Source organism: Anolis sagrei, chromosome 4 (genome assembly GCF_037176765.1).
Source record: "Anolis sagrei isolate rAnoSag1 chromosome 4, rAnoSag1.mat, whole genome shotgun sequence".
In the NCBI taxonomy this organism is placed as follows: Eukaryota; Metazoa; Chordata; class Lepidosauria; order Squamata; family Dactyloidae; genus Anolis; species Anolis sagrei.
The window spans coordinates 170483299-170510431 of record NC_090024.1 but is presented as its reverse complement, the minus strand read 5'-3'; the positions used below and the strand labels follow the sequence as shown (position 1 = coordinate 170510431).

General features: G+C 37.2%; 1 protein-coding gene across 10 annotated transcripts in view; it reads right to left on the bottom strand.

Annotated features, from left to right (window-relative positions):
* DAB1 (DAB adaptor protein 1) overlaps window positions 1-27133 on the bottom strand; it is a 787489-nt gene that overhangs the window by 45255 nt on the left and 715101 nt on the right. For 8 of the 10 annotated variants that reach the window (XM_060773589.2, XM_067467867.1, XM_060773584.2 and 5 more), the window contains 4 exons: window positions 7909-8040; window positions 4292-4411; window positions 3815-3853; window positions 2727-2792 (listed from right to left, as the gene is read on the bottom strand). In XM_060773589.2, the coding sequence (XP_060629572.1) occupies window positions 2727-2792; window positions 3815-3853; window positions 4292-4411; window positions 7909-8040 (357 nt within the window). The remainder of the gene's footprint in view (window positions 1-2726; window positions 2793-3814; window positions 3854-4291; window positions 4412-7908; window positions 8041-27133) is intronic. The other 2 variants (XM_060773591.2, XM_060773592.2) reach the window with 1 other exon arrangement.

The following is a 27133-nucleotide window of genomic DNA, read 5'->3' as shown; positions in this document are numbered from 1 at the left end:
AAACGCTAGTTGTTGCTCCTCCACCCCAATCTAGGGGAAAGATAACTCATTTTAGTTCCTCTGCTTTGCATTTTATTAAATAAAACCTTAACTCTCAAAAGTTACCATTTTTCTATTTTAAATTAAATACACTCACTTTGCTAAATTGACTTGGTAATGTTACCACTGAATATTTATTAAGTGCTAGGGATCTGCTAGTCATTGAAATATATGCTCTTGCTAGCCTCATCTGAAATGTATCTTTCTCTGGAACACAAAATGAATGAGGTTCATATTACACCAACCCCAAGGACTGTTTTTTTTCAAATGGATGAATGTTCAGTTTATCTGAAAGGTGTGAAGACTGCATGGTTAGTTAGCAACAATGGGTGCAATGAAGATTAGACTAAGGACTTAGTGCTTTTGTGTGTATTCAGACAACCTACGTGCCAACAGGCCAAGGGTGAGGAATCTTTTGAATTCAGTTAGCAGGAATGCTTGCAGAGCAAGGTTACACAGCAGCAGCTGAGCTGAGTTGCCAGAAAAATCTGGAATATATGTTTTGGGATAAAATGTTTCTGTTCAGGTGGTGTTCAGAACAATTGGCAGAGGAAGAGGGCAATGCCAACCTTTAGTTCCTCCATCATCATATTCCTTGGTAATTTGAGAAAAAGGGAACGATGAGAAGAGACGTTCATGTTCGCACTGAGTTTTTCCACCAGCACAGAAGTTTAGGAAAGTGGTGGCAATGTTACATTTTCAAAAAGAGATCTGCAGGGAGTCAGTATTAGAAGGAACAATGCCATGTACTCTGTTAGCCCTTATAAATTCTGTGAAAGGGAAAGTCTTTTATGCTTGTGCATGGATTTGGTTTTTTTGGTTCCCTTCAGCCAATCCAGCTTGTTCAGCTGGCCATAACAGTAAGGGCTCAGCTGCTATGTTTTTTCGCCCAAAACGGGCCACCTGGCTGCCTATCATGTCTCCTCCTCTCCTATTTGGTATCATCTGACGTGCAAAGAGGCTGCCGCGCATTCCCATGGGCTTTCCCTGTGAGCTGTTGGATCAATCAAAATAGAAGAACGCAGTGACGTGTCACACAAGCTGTGTTGGTGAGTGCCTCCATTGGTCTCAGTTGTGCCCTGGCTCTAGAGAGGTGCTTCAGTCTAATTACCTTGCCACTCAGTTTCAGCTTTACCTTTTGGCTTGGCTTGGCTTGGCTTGGCCTTTCTCTAGCATTGAATCTTTTCGATTTTCCTTTATTTTCTTGATACTTTTTATTTAGTGGGACTGGGAGTTGAGATGAGTGGGTGGGGTGGGTGCATGCACACCTTTGGGGACTTGGGAGAAAGAAAGAGCATCTTGGTGTGCTTTTCTTTAAAAATATCTGGGAGGCTCTGAGAGCCTTGAGTCACCCTTTAACTTCTTTTTCTCCTCCCCTCCTCTCCTTCAGAAAATATTTTTAAAAGATTATTATTATTAGTAGTAGTAGTCGTAGTAGTAGTAGTAAGAAGACCTACAAAACTTGGTTTTGAGCTTCAACCTGTGGAAAAACTTTGCCATTTGCCAAGCCAACAGAACCCATAGTCTCTCTCTCAACTCCACTGCCTCACTTTTCTGGATCAGTGAACTGCTAAGACTTAAAACAATATGCTCCAAAAACATGCCCCCACCTCAAACATAGCTAGTTTTTGCACAATACATTTTGAATCCCCCCCCCCCCCAGTGGATCATACAGGAGTGTTTTTCTAATAAGGGGACAATGCTTGTTTGCTGCAGATGCCCTCTTCCAGTATGTTTTGTAAGAACAAGAAATGCAAAATTTTGGAAGAAGTTGCTTGCTGTTGTTTTTTTATTAGCAAAGAAGAAAGTGTAATAGTGGGGCACAGGGCTGTGTGATGTGGAAATGCATCCTTGACATTTAGCAGGAAGGAACAGTGCCCTGCTGCTACTCCTGGAAAAGCTATAGGGCGGGATCAGCAGGAGAATAACTTTTGGGGAATTTTTTAAAGGAGAGTTTATTTCTAAAAAGAAAAGAAATTCCTAAAAATCAGAGGAAGACCCAAACATTATAAAACTTGGGCTAACAGTGGTTGAAGTGTCCTCCAAGTGTGGTAATTTTCATCCTGATAATCCTAAAATGACAGGAAGGGGAGCCTGGAAATCCTCCCCCCCATTGCCACCAATGGGCCAGATCTAGCTGCATTTTTTGGCTGCAAACCAAAAACAGCTATTTGGCTACCTGCCCGTTTTCGGGGGGCACATGAAAATGGATCCGGCAATCTCCCGAAATTTGGCCAGCAGAAATGGAATGAGGTTCAGCTGAAATGCAAAAGCCTAAAGTCTATTGCTTACTGGGTAAAAAAGGAAAAATTCAGTGGCAATTAAATTATGTTCTTGTTGGCTAGTACACATAAGTTAATAAGAATTGGTTAATAATCCCAGAAATAATGCATAGATCACTACTTCAAAAAAGGCGATTTTGTAGATATACAACAGCACTTAAAAAGTTAAAATCCACCAAAGTCAACAAAAGCAAGCAAATTCCTACTTTTATTTTTAAAGACTGGAAAAAAATGCAAATTAATGGACAAATGATACTGTGCAAAGTATACCTGTAACTTGTAAGGGTATGAAATGGCATGCATGTCTTCAGGACAAATGAAAATGGCTTAAAATAACTTGAGTCTGTGGAATGTGCTTGACGGACTGCTGGGGGCAATGAGAACACAGATGTAGCAATTATATACCTGATAAATGTTTTCTTCTGTTTCAGGCTCACGGATTGGCTCATGTCCAGCCTCAAACACAATGTACTATTACATCAGCAGCCAAAGAAGAAAGGTCAGAGATGAAACAGAAAGTAGAAAAAGGCAATTTGGAACTTCAGAAGAAATAACTGTAGACAAGCAGTAAAGAAGCAGGTTCAAAGTACAAACTGGCACAAGAGCAATTGACTTTTGCTGAAAGGCATTATAAATGCAGCTTTCTTTTATGAAAGAGAAATAAAGGAGATATAGAACTTTGCTAATTGTCATTGGACATATTTCCTGCTGTTTCCTCAACAGAGATACAACCAAAGGTTCACTTCTGTTCCTACAGAAACCTCTGCGAATAAAAAAAAAAACCACCTAGATTTCTGAGGGATCATAAAGATGCCTCTGGGCTCCTTATAACACTTTCAATTGGAAAGAAGAAGGGGGGAATTAGGATGTTTTGGCTTTTAGTTTATATCAAGGCCACCTTGAATGCCTTTTTATTTGAAAGGCAAGATATAAACTGAATAAATAACACAATAAAATAAATATTATTTTGCTTCCTTCTGTGTGATATTTGAATATATAACATGGAAGGGAAATGAAACTCAGTCCTACGTGAAATAATAATGTAGGACAAACTAGAAATTGCTCTGATGATTATATAGGTTCTCAAAAAGGTATGTGTGACACCTATTGATCATCTCCCAGGAGGGCCTATGTCCCACTTCTGCTTGCGCACCAGCTACACCCTTATTGGAAAAGGATGGGTTTTTTTTTTTTACAATACTTCAAATTGTCATCTAGCTAGATTACAGTTATCATTATCATCAGCTTTTTTAAACTGACCAAAGGTGCCACAACTCTTAAAAAATTAATTAGCTGGTGGAAAACGAGTTTAATATTTTCAGGGGATCTTTAGGATATTATTTTTAGAATTTAGTATTAAATGTATCACTGCTAGCTGAACAGGATATCCAATTTTTTAAATTTAAAAAAAAACCCATAGAATTCTGTTGGATGGACAGATCTTGCTGTTACCTATTTCTTGAAATGCTTTTTTACATTTCTCCAGAAATTACCTGGTAAACAGGATCTTCTACATCTTCTTCCAAAATTGTCTATCGCAAAAGGAGTGGAAGGTAAGAAACAAAAGAGAAAAGAATATGAACAGCAGATGTTCAAGAGTCGTATTCATGTAATAGAGAATAAAGAAATAGAACCGTGTGATATAAAAGACACATAAGGTAGCCACATTATAGCCTGTTAATGCCTACTCAGTGCTGCATTGTGCAATATGCATTCATTGTGAAAGTGCCCCTATTCTTTTTTAAAAAGCAATTTTATTATATATATGAACATTTCATGTTTTTATTTACTGCTGAATCTTATCATGGCATTTCAGATAGCAGTCATTTTCACAAATAGGAATGGGATTTGTAAACTATCTTCTCAGAAACTGAAATTTGTAATTATTTTCAGTACTCGGTGACATGAAATTCAGTATTGATACAAATAGAACAGATTCATGCAAGTTTGGTTTCAGAAGCAGAGATTACCTGATACACTGCTTGTTCACACTGTTTATCTTTCTGTGCCTTTTTCTCCAGCTCTTCCCTTTGTTTCAACTCATAAATTAGCTGAAATAGGTCTCGTAAGTCCAAAATTACAGGCTCAGCCTACAAAGAAAAGCAAAAAGTATTAGTATTGTTGACAAGTTCCTGATCAAAACTGTCTAGATCTCAATCATAAAAATATTTGTTTGGTACAAATTCCAATAAAATCCTATAAAGTAATCCATTTCAGCAAGATGGAATGAATTATGGCGCAGTCCAAATTATCCGGTTCATTTAATTTGTAATGTGATTGTACTACACATTGTAAACCATTTCTGCTTAGAGTATACATGTCTGTGTGGAGAAATTGAATTTTGAAATATTGCTCCATCATGGTTCAAGTAGAAGAACGTATTTAGAAGGCTGGAACCTAAAAATGATTATCAGAGAAGAATAAAATAGTACACATTCATGTGACACCATCACTGCATAACACAACCACTAACATTTGGACGAACCTGTTTCAAAGGTATGGCATAAAATGTAAATAAATACTAACCAGCTTACACATTTTCTAGGCATAATAAAGGCTCAAGAGAAAAAAAGTTTCTTTACCTTCTAAAAATGGAAATTATTGGTGGAGGAAAAATGGAAAAATGTGCATGAAATGTATTAATGTAAACTTGATTACTAATACAATCATCATGCTTGGATACATTAAAGTTAAACAATGGATTGTTCAGATATAGTATTAATTTACATTTAAATATTGTTCATTTCTGTTTAAGAAATATTTAACTTGTTTTATGAAAAGCAGGCAAAAGACTAAAACCAAAACCAACAAACCAACTAAAACCAAAAAATGACCCCATTCATACCCTAGTAAAATAAATAAACTGTGTTAATTTCATTCACAAAATAAAGTCCATATTATATACACAACTTATTTTAAGAAAATAAAGTATTGGGGAGGGCAGGCATGGCCATTCTTCTAATGGTATATTTTTATCGTTTTCAAGGCTTCCTAAAAACTCATTTTCTTCTACCCTTTCACAAGTCAGTTTATTTCTGCACTTGGTTAATTTCCAACATAGAACAATTTCTTCAAAGTGCTGAGGAAGAGGATGGAATGTGAAACAGAAAAACAGCAGATAGTGTATTGCAGAGGGAAGGGTTTGCTTAAATTATATGATCCCTTAAGGAAGGCCATGTTTGGAAAAAGCTGAGTTTGATCCGCCAGTGGGGAAGATGCTTATGTGAAGGAGAAGAAAAAGGGAAAGGGACTTCAAGAGAATTCTTGTTATTTGAGTTCCCCGACACTCCAGAAGTGTTTTCTTTTCTCTCCTCCCTAAAAGTCCTCAGATATCTTCCTACCCCTAGGACCTCATCAGATGCAAGTCCTCCCCATTTCCACACACTTTTTTGACATTTCAGGGATGAAGTGCAATGGGATCCTTTACATGACGTAAAACTACTTCTGGTTGTCATTTGTTGCACTTCATCCTTGAAGTTGTCTTCTGAGCTCCCAATTTGCTTAGAAATGAGAGAAAGTGATTAAAAACATGTGGGATAAGATCTGTCAGATTTGCCTGTGTTGAATCATTTCAGTGATGTGAAAGAATGGGTGTTCATATGGGCAAACTCCTATGTTCCACTTCTTTTACAAGAGCTTTCTGCACAAGCCTGGAAAAGTATTTTTTTTAAAATGTAATCTTAAGGATTAGTGCTATTGTACGATATCACCCCTTTTCTTTCACTGAATTTTCTCCTTCATAGTAATCTAGGCTTTCAAAATTGTGCTATTGCTAGCTTTTGAACTTTTTTGTTCCTTTTTTATTCACTATAGGAAGTTCTAGTGACTATGAAAATTCAGGAACAATTTATAGTAATCTTTTAATTTTGCCTTCAATTTGAACAAACTTTTATAAGTACTCATATCACATTGGTGCCCAAACGTATGATTTAAACTATGAAAGTCATGGGAGGAAGGGATGGATGTTAAAGGATTTGCAATAACATTTGTTATACTGGAGGGAAGGAAAACATGGGAGGAAGGGATCGTGATGAAGTGGTTTATAGTAACACTGGTATAATGGAAGGCAGGAAGGCATGGGAATGACAGATCACTTAAAAAAGTAAAAATGTGGAGTGGGTGGGGACTGCACTCACTTGTGTGATGGTTTAGAACGTGGACAGAATGGAGAAGGCTGATGAACATAAAGCATCTGATGAGATTTGTAAAAAGAAACAATGCCTTTTAAAATGGAGGGGGATGGTATGTTTTGCTAAGAAGTTGAACCTCCCTGCTTTCTGAAATGTGTCTGATGAAGTCCATATTTTTGTGCAGTTGTCTTGCCACCGAATTCTAGAAAAGCCTATGACTGTCAGAATCCTAGATTGATTTCCTGAAATAATGCTTGAGCTGTTTAGTATTCTGAAAACAATGGTACTAACAAGAATCCCTAATTCAGATATCATTTTGAGATGTGAGAGCCAGGTAATTGCCTAGAAAACAATTTGTTCATTCTCAATTTTTCGGGGGGGGGGGGGGTAACCCATCCAGAAAAGTCCTTGGAAAATAGATATTTCTGGTTTTCTCCTAGTTTTCATATCTTTAAAGTTTTCTCATTCTATGCTGGAATTTCTGCATTTTATTCCTAATTAGGAAGAAATGCTATTGAATCTCTGTAACTGAGGGCACTTCAAGACAGTGTCAAAATGTGAGACAAATAACTGCAGCAAAAAAATAACGGTACCTGACAGCCAGTTCAGACACAGAGCTGTCAGTCCCAGCCAATGCTCCTTGCTGTCCTGACATGTTTGTCTTTCATGGATTTTAGAAATCAGCAAGATGGATGGGGGACATCTAGTGGTAGTTTACTTTTTGTTTTTTAAAAATTGGCTCTAAGAGCACCGGGCCTCATAAGAGCTGATGAAGATATCTGAATGTGCACACAAGCAGAATTCTCATCATTATCTCTCCTCATCCTCCTGTTAACTTTACTTTTTCCCTTGTGAGCCCTGTTTTCCTTTGAGGTCACTTGTCTCCCATGTTGGTGCCCACTGTATACATTCAAGCTGTTTAATTTCCTAAATATCAGAAAAAGGAATGGTATATATGTTGATATATGTCTAGCTATACACTTTACCTAGGTTAAGGTTCATTTCTATATAAACTAATTATATTTGCATATTAATGCTAATTACAATTATGAGCATAAAAGGCATTGCTTATATTTATTAGGTGTTTTTAATACAAAGAAATGAGAGTAGACTAAAAGTAGCTATCTGTTTTCCATCATTTTCTATCTAAATGAGCTGAGGAATCTCAGTAAACTTATTTGTATTCAGCAAGTGTAGCCAATTTAATTAGAAAGGAAAATAATTACTAATTAGAAGAAATATATCAAGAAAAAAATTAAGAAGGTTGAATTGTATTCTTCTTTTTTCATACTGATATTACCAAACTGCCATTTCAGAACATTTATGCAGGCACTTATGACAGCATTATATACTGCATAAACAAAGCTTGCAGGCTGCTATTTCAAAACAGCAGTGTTCTAGACAGAGCCATCAAATTGAGTTAAACTACAGAAAATGACAATAATCTTGATACTTACTGCCTGGGCCGATTTTATTGCCACAAATCTATGATTCCCTTCTTTTCCGCACACATATCCAAAGGCCCGATGGTCCGTGATATCCTTTGCAATATATGAAATTTCATGAACAGCATGATGGTGCTGTAATAGCTGTTCATAAACAAAAGGAAGAAGAAAACATAGGGCATATTTAATTGAAAGCTTACACTGTGACTGAAGGACATGATTTACCTCTAGGAGGAAAAATGTGAATCACAATAGGGCTACTGTAAAAGAGATGTGCACAGTTATCTTCAAGACCATTGTCAATTGATTTGACCACATTTCCAAAGATTTTCATGTACTGTGCATTGTTAATTAGAAAAATTCTCCATATTTCACTGTACATCATTTTGACTATTATCTCATACTTCAGACTATACAACAATAGTTAGGATTTTCACTGGAGGTGTTGGGACTGATTGTGGCACAAAAGTTTCTTCAACAGCCATAAATTATTTTCATTAACCTCACAGAATGTGTACAGTGTGACAAGGGGATGGGTGGATCAGGTGCAACGCACCAAGCCCCAAGGTCAAATTACAGTTCTTTGTTTAGAAAGAAAAGAAATGTCTTTGTGCACAGGTGTACAAGAAAGGTTTTATTCAAACATTCACAGACATTATGTGATCGATATAGCCTGTTGATTTGCTAGCTTCCCTCTTTGTTATTGTGCTTTACCATTGCTTTACTCTGTACAGTATTCGGTCCTTTAGAGTTAGTTATAGTGTCCCTGGTGTTGTCTCTGAGAGATCCTCCAAGAGAGTGACTCCCCTTCCACTTCTGATACTGTCAAGTAGCTGTTCAGCACATTTAAAACTAGCTCTTCAACAAAAGCCTGTCTGATGTGCAGAACTTTACTTGATCCGATTGGCAGCAATACCATAACAGTATAATCTCTTGCCCCACACCATAGTGAAAAGACAGTGCTAAGGTGAATTCTTAGTCTCTATATTTGTCTCTATATTTGAAAATATAATGGGCCCTCCCCATTTGTAGGATTTTACTTTTGAAACTTTGATTATTAACAGATTTGATTAATATATCATTGGTAGGAATCTCTTGATCAGTGTTTTTCAAACTCTGCTCCTCCAGGTGTTTTTGATTTCAGCTCCCACAATTCCCAACTGCTGGAGAGTTTAAGAAACACTGCTCTAGACTCTCTAGGGTCACTCTATGATCTACTGGAAGCTGATAATAGAGTCTATTTAGAGGGCCTAGAGATTCCTAGGCAGGAGTTATCTCAGGTGAATACACATGGATTGTGGGTGTGGGCATGATGTGTCACCCCATTCCCCCTTTCTATATGCATTTGGTGTAAGGCAGGTTGTGTCTTCATGAATGCTTATTTATTTAAACATATCTCAAACATACTGTTTGAAAAGATTGTACAATGAGGCTGTGTATATAGTTTGATCCAGTTTTAATTCCTCCATGAACAATTTATAGTGCACAGCATTCCAGGAAAAAAAGAGAGAGAATGAGCAAATCATAATATTCTAATAGAAATGCAACAGTGTAATGTGCATTTTAAGGGACAGATACACAAACTGCATAAAAAATAGTCCGTAGTAACCAAGAGAGAAATGTTGCAGTCATTTGAGTGTCAGATTGCACTTCTGGAGATCAGGGTTTGAATGCCTGTCCAGCCATAGAAACTGGGCCTCTCAGTCTCTGAGGGGGAAAAAAGCCAAACCCCCTCTAAACAATTTTTGCCAAAAAACAAAAACAAAAAAAAAATGATAGTTTCACCTTAGGATCAGAAAAGACTTGAAGGCACACAATAACAAAGAAAAAACAAACAAACTCAAGATGTCAAGGAAGTATTCTAGACAAGCCATTGTCAGAACTAGCCAACTTTCTTTATATGAAATATAACCATTTAACTATTATAGTAAGTATTCATTACTATACAATTGTGTAAAGAACATTACGTTATCAAATTATGTGATTGGAACTAATGTGCTTCATTTACCAGAGAGATGAAGAGGTGTGGCTAAGTGCTAAGCAATAGTGCCAAATTAATGGGACTTACATAAGTGCTGAAGTCCCATTCATTCAAGTGGTTTACCCTGTATTAGAGATCAGCAACTACACTCATCTTGCTGTCTGTTAGGTCAAAACTCTTCATATCATTAATAAACACAGAAATAATGTATTATTCATAGAATTCCAGTTACATCCAGTCAAAAATATATTATGCCATCTTGCCAATAAGTTCAGTTACAGTAAGTTAATTTTGTTGTATTGGATACCCAGCCTTCATGAGAATTTGATGTTATCCAGCATATTAATGATATGTTTTTAGTACAGTTATAATATTTTCCTGTGTTCAGATTGCATACTTTCCCTCTAATGGTAAAATTAAATATCCCCCAACCCCAAAGGCATATTATGAAGAATGTTATTTCAGATTCCTATTAAATTAAAAGTCACTGACACTCTTTCAATTGATTGCAAAACAATATTTGAACACAATGTGAACTATGATCAGGCTCCTTACTTGTGGAAGGAGACATAAAGGTTAGTCTACCATGGAAAAATATCACCTACAGTACAGAGACAGCAGATGGAAACATTTCAGTTTATTGGGGAACCCTCATTAATGTTAGAAAATCACTGCATTTCTAATGTTTGATGATGCTAAAGTATCACCATGCAATCTACTAGGCTATTAACTACTTAATAGTCTAGTGGTTTGTAAGGTAATACTTTGGCATCATGTAAAAATGCAATTAAGCATTTCAAGAGCCATTGTCTTACCCACAGTTTTGGAGTGAAGAATACTGACATCATAAGTTTTCTTTTTATATATAGATAGGATACAGATTTCAAAATCCTTAGTCTGCCTATATAGCATACAGTTACATTATATAGTTCATGACAGCTACCGTTGTTTAATATTCAATGAATAAAATCATTCTCAGAATGTTAGAATTTCCTTTGAAAAACAAAGCTTGAGAAAAACTTTTTTTAACGAGAACTGTTTGACTGTTCTATGCTTCCAACTATGTGACCTCCCATAGCAGTGGTTCTCAACCTGTGGGTCCTCAGGTGCTTTGGCCTACAATTCCCAGAAATCCCAGCCAGTTTACCAGCTGTTAAGATTTCTGGGAGTTGAAGGCGAAAACATCTAGGGACCCACAGGTTGAGAACCACTGTCCTATAGCTTTATATTGCAGAATCTGGACTGGTCTTCTACCTGTTTTATTTTTGAGCTCTTGAACTGTCCTCAAAAGCACCAAACCATCCGATGTTGGCCCCATCTACACTGTCCTAAAATATATTTTCATAATGCAGTTTAACTGCATTGAACTACATTATATGAGACTACACTGTCATATAATACAGTTCAATGCAATTAAACTGCATTATATGGCAGTGTAGATGAGGTCGTTCTACTGATACCTTGCTCTTAAATAAGCCAGAGTAAAGCTAGTGAGGCTGTAGCAGGAACATTATGTTGTGACACATGATGGTTGGTGTATGTGGCACCTGATCTCTAAATCAGTTATTAAGTGATTTAAATCTCAACAAAAGATTGCCCCAGGCACTGCCAGGCCATCAAATGCTAATCAAGGTGGTCAGTGGAAACATTCACACCTAGCTCCAACAGGCAAGAGTCTTTTGTCCCACCTTGGTCATTCCACAGATATATAAACCCTTTTTCCTAGTTCCAACAGACCTCACTACCTCTGAGGATGCTTGCCATAGATGCAGGCGAAATGTCAGGAGAGAATGCCTCTAGAACATGGCCATATAGCCCAAAAAAACCTAGAACAACCCAGTTATTAAATGATTTCTCAATAGATTTTACATGACCTAACTATCTTTGTTTAATTGTTTTACATGGTAGACCTGGCTGAAGAAGTCTGTAATACTGAAAAACAAGCATGGCAAATATTACTCAAATCATAATATTTTCTGTGATAGCACTTTCTGGTTGATCATGACTCATTGGCTTTATGTAGATAAATAGCATTCTGTTTTTTAGGTTTATGTGTATTACACACTGATGGAAATAAAATAGCATAAAATGCCTTATTCTAGTTCTGATATGAAAGCTTAAAGAAATGTGTTATAGCTGAAATTTTGTATTCTAAGAATTATTTTAAGTATTTGCTTGAAAAGTGCATAGAAACAGACATGAATAATTCAGCTGATATTGTTGTTTACTATTTATTTACTGTCTTGTGGCTGATTTATTATTAATCTTAGAACTTCAATCCAAGACTTGGAACTGAATACTACAAGAAGAGAGCAGGTACATATTCATATTTTGATGTTTAAGTTGCTAGCCATAAATATTACCTACTCACAGAATCTCTCCAAATCACTTTAAAACCCAATATCTGTCCTCTGGTTGTCTGGAAGTGATGTGCTACTGTGCACATCTCTCACTGTATAGTGTATCTATTCATGCACTTTTTCATTTGATGAGAAAAGTTTGCAATGATTTCTTGACTAACAGAAAATCTAGGGGTATTAAAGATAAGGTAAAAATTTGTCTCACTGTGTATCAATACACAAGACATTATCTTTCAAATCATGCTAATCACTACAAAATTCCTTATTTTATGGTACACAGAAAGGTGAGAAGAGCAGTAAACAGAAATTGGGAAAGATATACAAGCATTCAGCCTGCTCATGTGAGACAGATAGTGGAGTCTGTGAGCACATCTAGTTCGGTGTGAGGTAAGATCAGCTACAGGTGGCTATATAGCACACAGGAATTGATCCAGCTATATCTGGGGAAAGCTACTTAATGCGTAATCAACCCATCAAATTTAGCTAACTCAACAGGAAAACCTGAATTCCTCACCAGGATTCAAATTCTCCCCTAAGTTAGAGCAGTCAAGATAGCTGCAACTGGTTCCTGAGTGGAATTGTTGCATTCCAGCCCAGGAAACCCTCTGACTTCAAACATCACACAGCTGAGTAGAATACAAGCAGTTTATTGAAGATAATTAAAAGCAGTAGTAGTAAAAAAGCAATCCACAAAAATAGGTAAATCCAAATAGGTAGAAAAGATAGATAGGAACAGATAATCCAGGAAATTAGTCCATCAGAGTTCATGAAAACAAACACTGGAACTTCCAAGGCAAAACCCCCAAAGAACTTGAGCATGAATCAAACAAGGCACTTCAGCATGAAAATTACAAGGTACTTAATACAGAAATCTATCCAAGGCAAGGCTTCCAAGGACCTGAGATGAAGTCTCGACTCAATTCCAACATTGCTTCATCTGGCTACTAGAATGGGCAATCCATGGTTCTAAATGGTTCTAAAGAACTTACAAAACTAGAGGATACTGGTGCTTTGCTTCTACAGTGTTGCTAAAGTTCTGGTGGTGAAAATTTCAGCACTCTAACAAAACTTTCAAATTTTCATTATAAATGGCAGTTCCTAATTGGTTCTGTCATAAAAATCGCCAATATCGAAATAATAATGAAATTTTGAAAATTTTGTAAGATTTCTGAAATTTTCACCACTGGAACTTTAGCAACACTGTAGAAGCAAAGCACCAGTGCCCTCTAGTTTTTTAAGTACTTTTGAACCATTTAGAGCCATGGATTGCCCATGCCTACTGGCTACAGATTCCATACTTGGCACTTTTATCCCCTAATCTACTCTATATCCCAAACAGCCAGGAATGGATTTCTTCTCAGCCTTGAATCTGCTATCAGTCTCTCCTGCAATCTGGCAGAGTGCCTGAGAGCCTGGTTTGTTTTTCTTTGCTGAAAGCTTCTCCTATCTACTGGCTCATTCATTTCTGCAGCTGGACCAGGTGCCACAAGCACCAAGCCTTTCTCAGGTTCAAGGCCTTGGGAGTTCTCTGGTAGCAATTCAGGCCCAGGAAAAAGACCATCAACCCCAAACCTTTCAGGAACATTCCCATCAGAAAAGTCACTTTGAACATGAATCACATTGTTATTCTTTTAATCTAAAGCCACCCCATCATTAGACACATGAACCTCATTGTCACTCCCAACATCCAGAGTACCCTGATCATTAGACACAATCACGGGCTGAACTCCAGCAAGAATATCCATTCCATGCACTCTGGGCTAATTGTTGGGAATCCCCCTTCATTCTTCCATATCATATGACTCACAAAGATAGCTTTCCCCTCCCTCCTACAATTCTCCTTCAAGAGACATAGAAGAAGAACCCGCCAAATCAGTGCAGCAGCAACATGGGGTTGGGTCAGGTTGGGTTGGGGTGAGGTGGGGGGGGGGGGCAGTTGGGCTTCTGCCGAGCGACATCAAACTTGGCCTGGCATGGCTGGGCAGTAGGGATTCTGTCACCATTGAGTTGGCTCAGGGAATCCCTCTGGGGATGCAAAGTTTGCTTTACCTCTCAGTTTAGTACCACCCTATTTGTGTTTGTTTGAATGAGAGTATGCGTTTTCATATTAAGTAGAGCAGTGGTTTTCGACCTGTGGGTCCCCAGATGTTTTGGCCTTCAACTGCCAGAAATCCTAACAGCTAGTAAACTGGCTGGGATTTCTGGGAGTTGTGGGTCAAAATACCTGGAGACCCACAGGTTGAGAACCACAGAAGTAGAGATTTCAGCAAATGATGTGCAAACTTTCCAGCTCAATGCAGGATCAATGGGGATGCAAGGAATAGGGTAGTTACTGAGCAGTATGGTCCCTCTCTACTTTGAGCTCAGATGCTTTAAAACTTGTAAATGGAGCATGAAACAAATATAAGCACCACAAGCAGTGAACTTTCCAAAAAGTTAACTTTACAATACATTTTAGAAGTCAAAAGTATGCATATTTAATTTGAATGATGTAATGGACATATCCTTGCAAAATGGTCCATTAATTCCAACACTTTCATTGTACAATAAATTTTATAACCTTGCCTGCACATGGCATTTGATATGTCACAATGAAATTCCCAAATGGATAAAGTGACAACTCCTCTATTTGACTTACCTGGAAATATAGTTCAGGCTCAACTCTTCACATTCAAATAATCTACTACTTAAAGTCACGTTCTTAGACTAATTTACTAGACTATTATTCCTATTCAGTTTCTTTCCTGTATGTACAGAGCAATATGTCCACAAGCCATTTCTCAATTTATAAATTACAAAACGTTAGGAGGTCTGCAGGACAGTATTAAACGCCACTGAGATTAGAAAATAATTTGTTTGTAATGCTATTTTCAACCTGCATAATATACTCTCAACTGAAGTAATCAATCCACAGTGAAAAGAATGGGGAAAACCCAAATTATGATGTTATAGATATCAAACCTAAAATTACAAAAAGCTTTGCTGTAAAAAAAGAAAGAATAAAAACATATTTTCAAATTGATTTCTTCAATCTGAAAACTATTTTCTCTTAATGGAGAAAAACTTTATCATAGTTCATGGATGCTCTGAAACTAAGACTGAATGTATCTGCAGTATTTAAAATACAACTGCCCAACACCAGTACTCCAGTTCTCACGTCTTCTGTGCTCATCATGTAGGTTTGTGATTTAAAAAATTTAAATGTCTTAAAGGAAACATAAAAATATAGTTTTCTAGCCTAAATTCAAGTTCAGTCCAATAAGAGCAGATTCATTGACATCAAGGGGTTCAATGCTTAATATTCATGTGAGTAGTAGATAAGGGTTCATCCAGACAGGACCAAAAGCAGGACCTGACTGGGGGGGTGTTCAAATGATGCTCCAGTAAAAACAAATTAATTCAGAACAAACCAAGGTTTCCTTGATTAGTTCCAAATTAATTAGATACCCCATTAGATCAGGGCCTTTCTGATAGGCCTGGATTTAATGGGGTATTGGGCCTGTGGGGGCTCACTCCCAGGACTGCCAGGGATGCGTTCCCACAGCCATATAACTTTTTGGAGTTTCCAAAAGCCTGAGGGAATGGTATAAAGGCCCCCCTCTGCTCCCAGCCCCCATCCCCTCCCCCAAAATTTACCCCACAGTCTTTGCAGGCATGGACGGCATCTCCGGAGAGCTGTCGTGTCATTTCTGAATGACTCTGGAGGGCATGGAGAAGGAATTTCCCCTCCCTCCCTCCCACTTTTCCAATGTCATTCTGAAGTAATTCCACAGTTCTTTGGAGAGGCCCTTAATGCCTGACAAGCATATGGGGTAAGTTTTGGGGAAGTGAATGGGGGGCTAGAGGGTGGCTAGATGCTCTCATAGGTCAACCTTTGGTTGACACGAGATGGCATATAGGCACTCTGGGAGGGAAATCCCAAGGTTGTGGGAGGGGATGGGGACTATACATAATAGTTATATAAATTTAAATTAGTTTCCTGTATGTGACACAACATTGAATTCAGCTCTTTTTCTGTGACTAACAATTTGAATGAATAACCAGTAATCCTGATTATCTTATTTTTTTCAAAGTAGCATGCTACTCCAGGGCTGTAAATTCCAGACTATTTGGTCCTTGCATGCAAGAATGAATTATTACAGTACTTTTCTTCCAACACTGGGAAAAAGTAAATATTCTTCTAAAGCAGTGGTTCTCAACCTGTGGGTCCCCAGGTGTTTTGGCCTAAAACTCCCAGAAATCTCAGCCAATTTACCAGCTGTTAAGATTTCTGGGCACAGAAGGCCAAAACATCTGGGGACCCACAGGTTGAAAACCACTGCTTTAGAAGAATATTCTACCCATATTCAATCATCTTGAAGTGAGGAAAGGGAATTTGTATGTGTACAAAATAGGTGGTTTTGTGGAAAGATGCAGTTTTTTGTGCATGCAGGGAATCTGATTTTGGCATAGAAAAAAGTGTGTGCTGCAATTTGTTTTTCCATGCAGAATAATTCCACTCAAACACTTCTGAATTTTTGAATACTGGGAGAAAATTGCACAGTCTTTTGCCAGTCTTATCTTTCTGGATAGAAACAGTAATGAATATTATTTTCATCTCTAGCGTGGTCCACAAATATGAACAAAATGCAAAGATGAAAGATATTTTTTAAAACCCATTTAAACATTTCCAAAGCAGTGGCAAGACAGAATGAGCTTTCAAGTTGTCTGGTATTACAGGTACAACAATTATGAGATGACAAAGGCACAAAGACTTTTAATTTTTTTTTAAAAAAGGGCAGTTTCTCTCTCTCTCTTTCTAGCTGACTCCAGATTCAAAGAAGAAAATAAACATTAAAGCAACAGTTTAGTGCTTGCTGGGATGGACATCAAAACACAAAAAAGGCCATGTAAATAAAAAAAAGAACAAGGGAAGCTTATTACGTTTAGTTAATATTAGGTGGAAATACATTGAGATTTATCTTAGTTTTTAAAGTGGGCTTTCAGCCAAGATTCTTTCTAATCCCTCTGGTACCATAACAGAAAGAAGAATAGATATAATATTCCACTTTTATCTCACTGCATTATACTGTGATGTAAACTATTTCAACATTTTTAAATGTTTTGAAAACAGCTGTTTTCATGTCCACAGCCAAAACAAGTTCATAGACACAACTGAAACTATTTTACAGAAACATGACTACTAATTTCATTTTGGCCTCTGCCCATAGTGAACTCTATATATAGCCCTCAGAGATCTCTTGATTTTCTCATTTCACCCAAATTGCTAAGAGTGTGTCGTAAAACTATTAAACCCTTATCCTTACTCTTGTCCCCTCCCTCATATGTATACTCCTGTTTCTTTTCTTTAGCTTCCAATCCTGGTGAAATCAATCAATATGATCAATTAACTACTTAGAAAGGCCAGCAATCACCTCCAATAACAAGGTTAGTTTCTATGCCATCACGACAATGGGACTATTTCCCTGGTTTTTTTAATGAGAAAATTTATTTCCTGGAAGCAGAACACAAAATTAAGGTGACAATGAGAAAAAAGGAAATGAGTTTCAACAGTCGTGCTCCCAAGAACAAAACTAGAAAAGCTGCTGTATCAAAATCAAAGAGAGCAGTCATATTCAATGCTATTTGAACAAGAATCAGAGAATGCACTTATGGAACTTTAAATGTAAATTTGCCCTCAGAGCTTGCCATCAGTCATGTATAATGCAGCTTTGATTTATGCATGACTCCTACCACACCCATTTTCTCATTACTATAAAAAGAAATGACAGACTGTCCATTGAGATGCCAGAAGTGTTTGAATTAGCTAAGGCCAATTGTTCAAGACTTCTAATCTATTTTTATTAACAGCATCTTCTATCCTTACAAAGAAAAAGAAAATCTTGCATTAATGCAATTCACTTATGAATAAAATACTATCTCTCTGTGTGTTATAGAAGGCATATCTCAGTTAACAAAACCTCTGACAGTGAAGCTCCTTTTTACTAAATCTTTGCACATCTCCCCAGTCCCCATTTTCTTCTTTTTTGTCTAGCTAGGCATTTCTTTAAAAACAGCAATGCCATTGGGAAGGTAGCGAAAGGGAACTGAAGAAATTTCTGTATTAGATTACAACCCAGCTTTGCTAGAAAACTGTGTTGCTTGCTACCAATGTGTTGTAGTAGAGCCTGCGAGTAACGATGCTACCAGTAGTGTGGACACTAGAAAGGGGAAAACGGGTCTGATGAGGAGCAACAAAGAAAGAGGATCCGGGATATACTTAATGCTCCCACAGATGAGGAATCATTCTTGGGTTTCTCTGGGGACGATGGGTCAACAAGTGAGGAGGAGGAAGAAAACATCATGGATTGGTCTAAGGGAAGGAAAAGGACTACTTGGAAGCAGGAGTCTGATGAGGAGCAACAAAGGAAGAGGATCCGGTATATACTTAGTGCTCCCATAGATGAAGAATCATTTATGGGTTTCTCTGGGAGTGATGGGTCTGGGAGTGATGAGGATGGGGATGACACATTGGACTGGATTAAGGTAAAAGAGGTACAAGAAGTATGTGCAGCGCCGACGTCTAGTGACACATTTATGGGTTTCTCTGGTAATGAGGATTGGCAAACTGGAAATATATCTGAGTCTTGGGAGGATTTAAGTCTTGACAGAAGATGGAGAAGTTGGAGGGATGGGAGCAGGAGTTCACATGTGGAGTCAAGAACAGCTATAAGACATAATGACGGGGCGGAGGTCAGCTCATGTGATGATGACGATGTGTAAGATAAAAATAGGCTCTGAAATAGGGAATCTTTGCAGAAGGCAAAGTGTTGGATCGTGCATTGGGTTCTTGTCGCTGCCTATTTCGTGTTGGTATTGGGTCCTGGATCTACAGGTTACTGCTTCCATTCGTGTGTGTTTTCAACTCGGCTTGGATTCCCGGGAGTGCTGACTTCTCCCTTCCTTGACTTTGGACTGGTTTGACTACGATGCTGACTACGAGGACCTTGGGACTTTGCTACTTTGAATTCGGCTTGCTTCGACTTTCAGATTTCGTTTGACTATGCTTTCTTCCTTGCGGCCCTTGTGTTTGTTGAACTGTGTAATTGCTGTGCTATTTTGGGGGACTTGCGGAGCACTTTGTTTTAATCCGGTTCTTTTCTCCGGATAATCCGGATTATTGCTTCAGTTAACTCTTTTGAACCAAGACTGGTTTCTGCTTTTGAGTTTGGCCAGAGGCACTGAGTTAAGTGTCTCTGAGCCCTTTTTGCTTTGCTTAATAAACTTTACTTTGGAACTAATTCTGAGTCTGGTCCTTTAAGGCGTCTGTGTCCCGACACCAAAGAGTTTGAGTTTGGGATTATACTATTGCTATGCCTACTGTAGTTAAGCATGCTTACCTCCAACCGGCAAGGTAAACATCAGCTGCCACCAAAATCCCTTACTGTGTGCAGGCATGCAGAGCAAAACAAGAAAGTGGGAAAAAACCAGACAAAACTGTCTCAGCAGCTATATTTAGCATTTTCAAAAAAACACAGTTACATAACTGTGGTCACTAAAATAGAAATTATAAGAAAAATGGAGGTAGGTGAAAGAAAAAGTCATGCTAAGATGCATTTTGAAAGAAGCCTAGAAGGTTCAAATGCTTTTGTTTGCCTATGCAAAGCTTACCTGACCTGGTTGTTTAATCTCATATATGCATATTTTCCATTTTGAACATAGCATTTGCACATTGAAGTGCACAGTGTGGATATTATGCAAAACCTGTCCCTATTCTCTCCATGTTATTTGTACCTCTTGTTCAAGGTGAGCATTGCTTACTCAAAAATCCAAAGTACCCCCAAATCTAAAATCTAGGTTAGCTAAAATAGTGACACCTTTCTGATGGTTCAATGTACACACGTTGTTTCATGCACAAATTATTAAAATATTGTGTATAAAATCACTTTAGAAATGTACAGATAAACACAAACACAGAATAAGTAAATAGTAAATAAAGGCACAAAATTCCAAGACCAAAATTCTAACCCCTTATTTCTAGGTATCTCAAAGAAAAGTCTGTGCATCTGCTGGCTTTCAAACTTAAAAAATACTGCCTGAAAAAAATGTAATGTCAAATCATTCCTCAGGCATATCTACAGGCACAATCTAACGATTTCAGTGTCACTGCAGTGTATTTTGAAAAGAACTGCAATAGTTGGGTTCTCAGAAATGAATGCCCTGTGGCTTTTGGGGTTTTTGTTTTTTTTTTTAATTAGCTTATACAGCAACTTTACTGGGCATCAACAACCTTGGATGTGCCAATGGCAGTTTTAGATTGTTAGCTATAATGAAAGTGTGGACACAAACATGGAATTTTGTTTGCTAGGGCTATTAATGGAGGCCCCTAACACATAACCACTTTAGTATAATGGTGTAAGGATTGAACTACAAGTCTTGAACTGCATTACGTAAGTCTACACTGACCATTTAATTCTGTTTCATATTAGTTTAACCACTATCAGAGAACGTACAGTTTTAGGGGAGAACAGGAAAAGGAGATTTCACCAATTCTTAATATATTTTAAAGGGGATATTAAATCTATAGCATGAGGCCCTGCAAGGTATTCTTAATACAGCTTGATAATTTTTTAAAGTGTTATTCTGCTCAAGCTCTCACAGCATTTAATATACATGCATTGGTTATGAGAGTAACCTTTGACTTATCTGATGCAATGAAATATAGATGAGGCAGAAAAGTACCGTCCATTCCTCAGCTAAAGATGGCACTTTGATGCAGAGAGTCATGCTGCTATGGCACATATAAAGTCACCCCCTGAACAGCTATGACAAATTGTATCCTCCTAGATTTTCAAGGATTAAGTGGAGAAGCAGCAGTTAGAGCTATCTTATTTTTGAATCAAAAATGCAGCTGTAAAGTTCAAATGCTTAAGATTCCCTGGCGCTACCGGTTCAACAGTTAGTTAGGTCAGATCGTCTTCACATCATCTGAAGAGATATCACCATATGGAGTTCACTTTAAAAGAGATAACTGCCATCATCATCTTCTTCTTTCGTTGACTTTGCAGACACTTCATATTGGGGTTTAAGGGAAACCAAGAAGCCATATGGTCACAGGTAACAGTTGAGTAGATTTATCTCCATCAAATCCTTTTCTAATCCTCTACAAAAAAAAATCTCCTTGACTACAGAAAACACTATCCAAACTGCAATAAGGATGATAAAGGAAAGAAATGGACACCCTGCATATAAGTCATTCTGTCTTTCTGGTTTAGCATATCCGATAAGGACTTTTATTTGTTTGTTGATCTATTTTGTTCTTTATTCATCCCGAAGCAGGTTATCAGCCAAACTAAAGCTGAAAGGTTTTTCAAAAATTTAGCAACCAATCTAATTAAAATATTAATGTGAAAACATGAAACACACATTTAAAGATATGGAATACTCACTGAAGACCATATTCTCCAACCTGAAGGCCTCTTTCAATACAAAGGTTTTGCCTGCTAGTAAAAATAAAGGAAGACAACTGAGTCTCCCTTGAGAAACAGTTCCATAGCCTTTCCTATGTCTTCACTAAGCAAGCCTACGATAGTGGTAGGACCAAGAGAAAGCTCACCAATATAAGATCATAGAAACTTGTTGCAGCTTCAGAAAATTAAATGCTTGCAGGTTTCTTCTGGAAAAGAGTTCTGGAACCAGAACCCAAGTGTAAATCAAACTAAATGATGGGTTTATCTACATTTGATCACTTAAAAAACACTATAACTTCCAAGGTTCTATTCCTATAGAACCCTGGAATGTTTATTTTAGTGATAGTCCTAGAAAAGGTTACAGTGCTGTAGTTCAGAGGATGCACTTGAGAACTCTAGCAGAGTTCTCAGTTGTACATCAAACTACAATTCCTAGGCTTCTGTAGGATAAGATCATTATAGTAATGATATCCAAGTGTGTTCAGTCTAGCTACAGGCAGAAAAAAAATCTGGTTTGCATGTTGGGGCATACATGCAGCTCAGAGGAAATGCCACATTTAGATCGTCTTTCCCTAATGCCATATCCATCAGTTAAGTCCATGACATCTGTCCCACTGACACAAAAATGCCAACTGTTCTCTCTGAGCACATGTGGTTGGTGTAACAGCTATATTATCTAAATGTGCAAGAGAAAACAAAATCCTCAAGGGACAAATTTCCTTAAACTGGGAAGGTTTAAAACCATTTTAGACTAGTCTTGGTAAGTTCACAAACAGCAACAGTCCCTGCACTTTAAAAATTAGTCAGTTTTCTATGTATCCTTGCTTTGGTCACATGTGTCAGTTATTAGCCTCAAAGCCTCTGCTTATTTACTTCCTGGAGACTCTTCTTACTTGCCAGAAGCAATCAAACAAGTAACTACAAATATTAAATTACTGTGGCTATTTTTTCTAGCTTCTACAGACATTTTCCTTTCCAATACTCCATCCATCTGTGGGCCTGGAAGTTGGTGATGATGCAGGATAATCTATCGCAATGATTAAAAAGGTGTTGTTTCTGGAACAAGTAGTGAATAACTAGGCTCTATCTTAAGTAAGTGATGCCTCTGGATGTCTTCAGAGCTTGGCTTCATATTGATATGGTGACAGATCTTGTTCTGAGTAAATTAATAGACTGTATTCCTAGTGTATTTATACTTCTGGGTCTTTATTTATCATTCTAATATGTACATGCAAAGTATAATAGAATCTAAGAATAATGATTAAGTGAAATGAACAAGAGAAAAATACGTAGACCATAGTAAAAGAGTATGAGCGCAATGAATAATTTCTTTAAAAAGGATAAACATATTCAACTTCCTGTGCTTTTCTGATGTTATTTGTCTACAGAATAAAACCAAAAATGGCATTTGTTGACTAGCAGCACTCATCTGATGTGCAAGACACAAAACATATGCAGTGATGCTTCACACAAGGCCATATACTGGATACACAACAAGTGGTTTGAATCAGGCATTATATGTAATATTGCTTTATCATGAGAAGAAATAAAAAAATGAACTGTAGGATGTTATGGAACACTAATTAGAAATATGCTGGTCTATATACACACAGAGCACAATGATCAAAACCCTAGTTTAGCTACATCTGTGCAAATCACTTTGACAATATCCAGCCACTATATCCAGTACTGTCTACCTCCTTATTAATCCAATATTGATAGCATACACATCTGTGAATTAACAGTTTGGAACATATTGTGTGTGTGTGTGTGTAAAAACAAGAAAGGTGTTAATTCTCAACCACCCTCTGCAATCCATTGCTCATTTTTTTAAAAAAGGATGTCTCAATAACATATTACTAGCACATTATTATTTAGTCATTTTATGATATTTTTTTTACAGAAATGTATTTTCTGTGTACACCACACACCTGGTATAGAACATGATTAAATACCTTTGTGAGAAAATTGCTTTCTGACTGTGAAAAAGGAGTCAAACTTGTTTTTCTTGTTTTACATTTAGTATTCATTATCTTAATATTACGTCATCCTGTGATTCTGAGTTGCATAATCTCAGATTCAGACTGCATAACATACTGAAGTGTATAGACTTTCTTGTTACTTGATATATGTGCACAAATGTACTGAGCACAAATCAAGCACAAATAGCTTATTATTGCCTAAAAGACATATTGTGACAATGTTCAATACTATTATGAAGAATGAATAAAGGTTCTGAAACGTTGATATATTTTCTATCTGAAGTTCTTTAAATGCTATAGAGGAAGAGTTCATAGTTTGGGGTGGGGGGGGGGGGGGTAACTTGCAGCTTTCATTCCAATGAAAATAGTAGTTTATTATTTTAGGCACAAACCCTGGCGGAGACCACAATGACTGCATGGCTTGCAAGCAAATAAAAGAGAACAAATTGAACGAGATAGCATGGAGAGAGAAAGAAAAAGTGAACAAAGAGCAGGATGCCAATTTAGAATTTGATAGAAGAACTGACTATAAAATGGGCCAGAAAGCAAGACTTCTAAGTGTGACCATGATTGAACTCTTTCTTGAGAAGAGTCTGTTTATTCTCTCGAAAATTAGCAAAGCACTGTGTGGCTAGAAACTAATGGTCCACCATTGAATCTATGTGACCTGGAGTCATTCATTCAGTTTTGCCTCACAACAGGCAACAGAATTTCTCACTCTGGGAAGACAACTATGGAAGATAAAGGGAGTTGGAACCTTGGAGCATTCTCCAAATAAGAATGGGCTTCACTTTAGATAACTGGCTTTTAAATCACGACTTAACTGTAAATGAAAAATAAATCTTTAACCCCTGGGGATCTTCCATTAGAACCAACTCTACTTTGGTGAGGATTCACACAAGAATTTCATGAAGGAATTTTCTCCAGATTAAGAACAAACTGGAAATAGCACAGTGACAAATGAGATGCAAATGAATTGGCTTGTTTACACAACATAAATTATGAGGTAAATAGGCCTGACATTTTCATAAGAGTCAGTAGTCAAGAGCTATTATACTGTAACGACCAAGGAGCTTAATTAATAAGGTATCATGTATTGTGGCCTTTCCCCTAGAAATATGCTTAAACTTTAAACTCAAGAATATAAATTTATTATAGGAGGCATTCTCTTCATGGAGGAGATACATAACTCAATACGTAATACAATACCAGTAATGATGCAAAATGAAAAAGAATGTGTTATATGTGTTACACATGGAGCTGCCAAGCAGAATAAAGAACAAGGCTCCAAAACCTTCAGTGGTCACAAAAAGGAGGGAATTTTAGCAGGAGCTACTTGCATAACAACCAAATCTTAGGCCTGGCCTAGATCATGGGTGGGCAAAGTATGGTTTATGGTATTCCTAAGTATAGTTTCTGAATTTTAGTCTCCCACATGCAAATATACTTACTTGGAAGAAAATCCCACTACAGTTAATAGGACTCTCTGCACATTTTGCAAATCTAATCAACATGTTAGAGGAGGCGGACAATGAAATTAATTATCAAAATCCATTGTAGGATGTTCTGCAATAATTGACAAAAACTCCAGAGTAGACCAACGGATACAAGATTGGGGCCTTTGTGACTCATCATATTTTTTTTTCCTGTAGCAAAATTAATTCTATGAATTTGTACATGTCTTTGCTCTAGTTTGCTAAATGAAAAGAAAAAAAAACCCCTTTATTTCTGGAAGGACACCTCCAAAGAGAGAATAAAGAGCTTGAAAGTGCCTTTTAAAAAGTCATTTTTATATTATCCAGAGGTGGTCTTTTCTACAGTCTCTCTCTCTAGGAGCTTGTCACATTGGGTTATAATAACTCTTTATTTCAATTAAAGCAAGACGGCATATTGGAAAACCTCTGCTGCGGCTGTAGTCCCACGGCATAAAGATCCAAGGACTTCATGGGCAGATCTTAATGCAAAAGCCGATTTTGGATCCTTCTCGTTTTCATGTAAATTAGGTTTGGCATTCAGTTTCATTTCTTTTTCTCTAATCTGAATCTCAAAGCTGAAATTAAAATTAAATACTTGGTATACCAACTTACTTCAAAACAGGCAGAATTCCTTTGAGTTGGTTTATGCATCCCTTTCTCTAGTTTTCTCTTGTAAAAGCAGTGGAAAAGTCTTTGAAAATGTCTTTCTAATACTGTGCTGCCCTCACCTTGTAGTTAAAACAAACAATGATTCTTCCATGACTTTGATGAAGTGTAACTTGCTTCCAGGTTTTTTATTTGTTTGTTTGTTTGTTTATTTATTTATTGAGGAACTATATTATTTTTAATTTTCTTTTCCTTAATCAACACAATAATTTAGTTCAGCGTTTCTCAAACTCTGCTCTTCCAGATGTTTTGGACTTCAGCTTCCACAATTCCTAACCAGCTGTTAAGCTGGCAGGGATTTCTGGGAGCTGAAGCCTGAAAGACCTGGAGGAGCAGAGTTTGAGAAACATGTTCATTCAATAGTGCATAGTACTAATATTATATCATACTCTACACTTTTTAATGCCTTTTACTACATCACTTGTACAGGAAGATAATATGATACAATTCCCGAGGCATTGTTCATTCCGACTAAAATGGTTGAAGTGCTGCAAGTAGGGTGCTGCAGTTCAAATGTGGTTTGCAAAACTAATAGTATAACAAGTACAGCCAAATCACCTAATCAAAACAAATGATATAGAATCATAGAGTTGGAAGAGACCACATGGGCCATCCAGTCCAACCTCCTGCCAAGAAGCAGGAAAATCACACTCAAAGTACCCCCGACAGATGGCCATCTAGCCTCTGCTTGAAAGCCTCCAAAGAAGGAGCCTCCAACACACATAGTATTGCCATTCTTGAACACAGAATGCTGAATTTTAACAGTGTAATGGTTTAGGGTATATAACCCCAGAAATAATCAGTAAAAGAAACTGGGAAATGATCCTTTTTTTAAAAAAAAAATCATATTTCAGAACAACAAACTCTTATATTACTTGGTAATTAAACTTATACACAAACACTGGTGTTAGCTGTTCTTGTTAATGGTACACACTATTAAAATAATCTGTTAAAATAACGTTTAGATCATATGGCAGATGTGAACATTATACAACTAGGGGTAAAGATCTTCACTCCATTTCTTCTTCCACATCAAGATGCATTCTTGACTTTTAGATGAGATTGCCTTCTGTTTCTTAAGGTTTTCACCCTGATTTAGCATTATTCCTCTTGGAAGAAATTTGGCTACAAACCTGACTACCTGAGAGCAAATCCTACTAAATCAGTGGACTTACTGTGAGCAGACACATATAGGATTACAGAGTTAATTATAACTAAATTAATCACATTGCTCTCAGCAGGTCTTAAACATGAGTTTATTCATAAATTGAGACCAGGTCTTTTGTTACTCTGGACACTATAAATTCTGGTAATTTTAAAATCA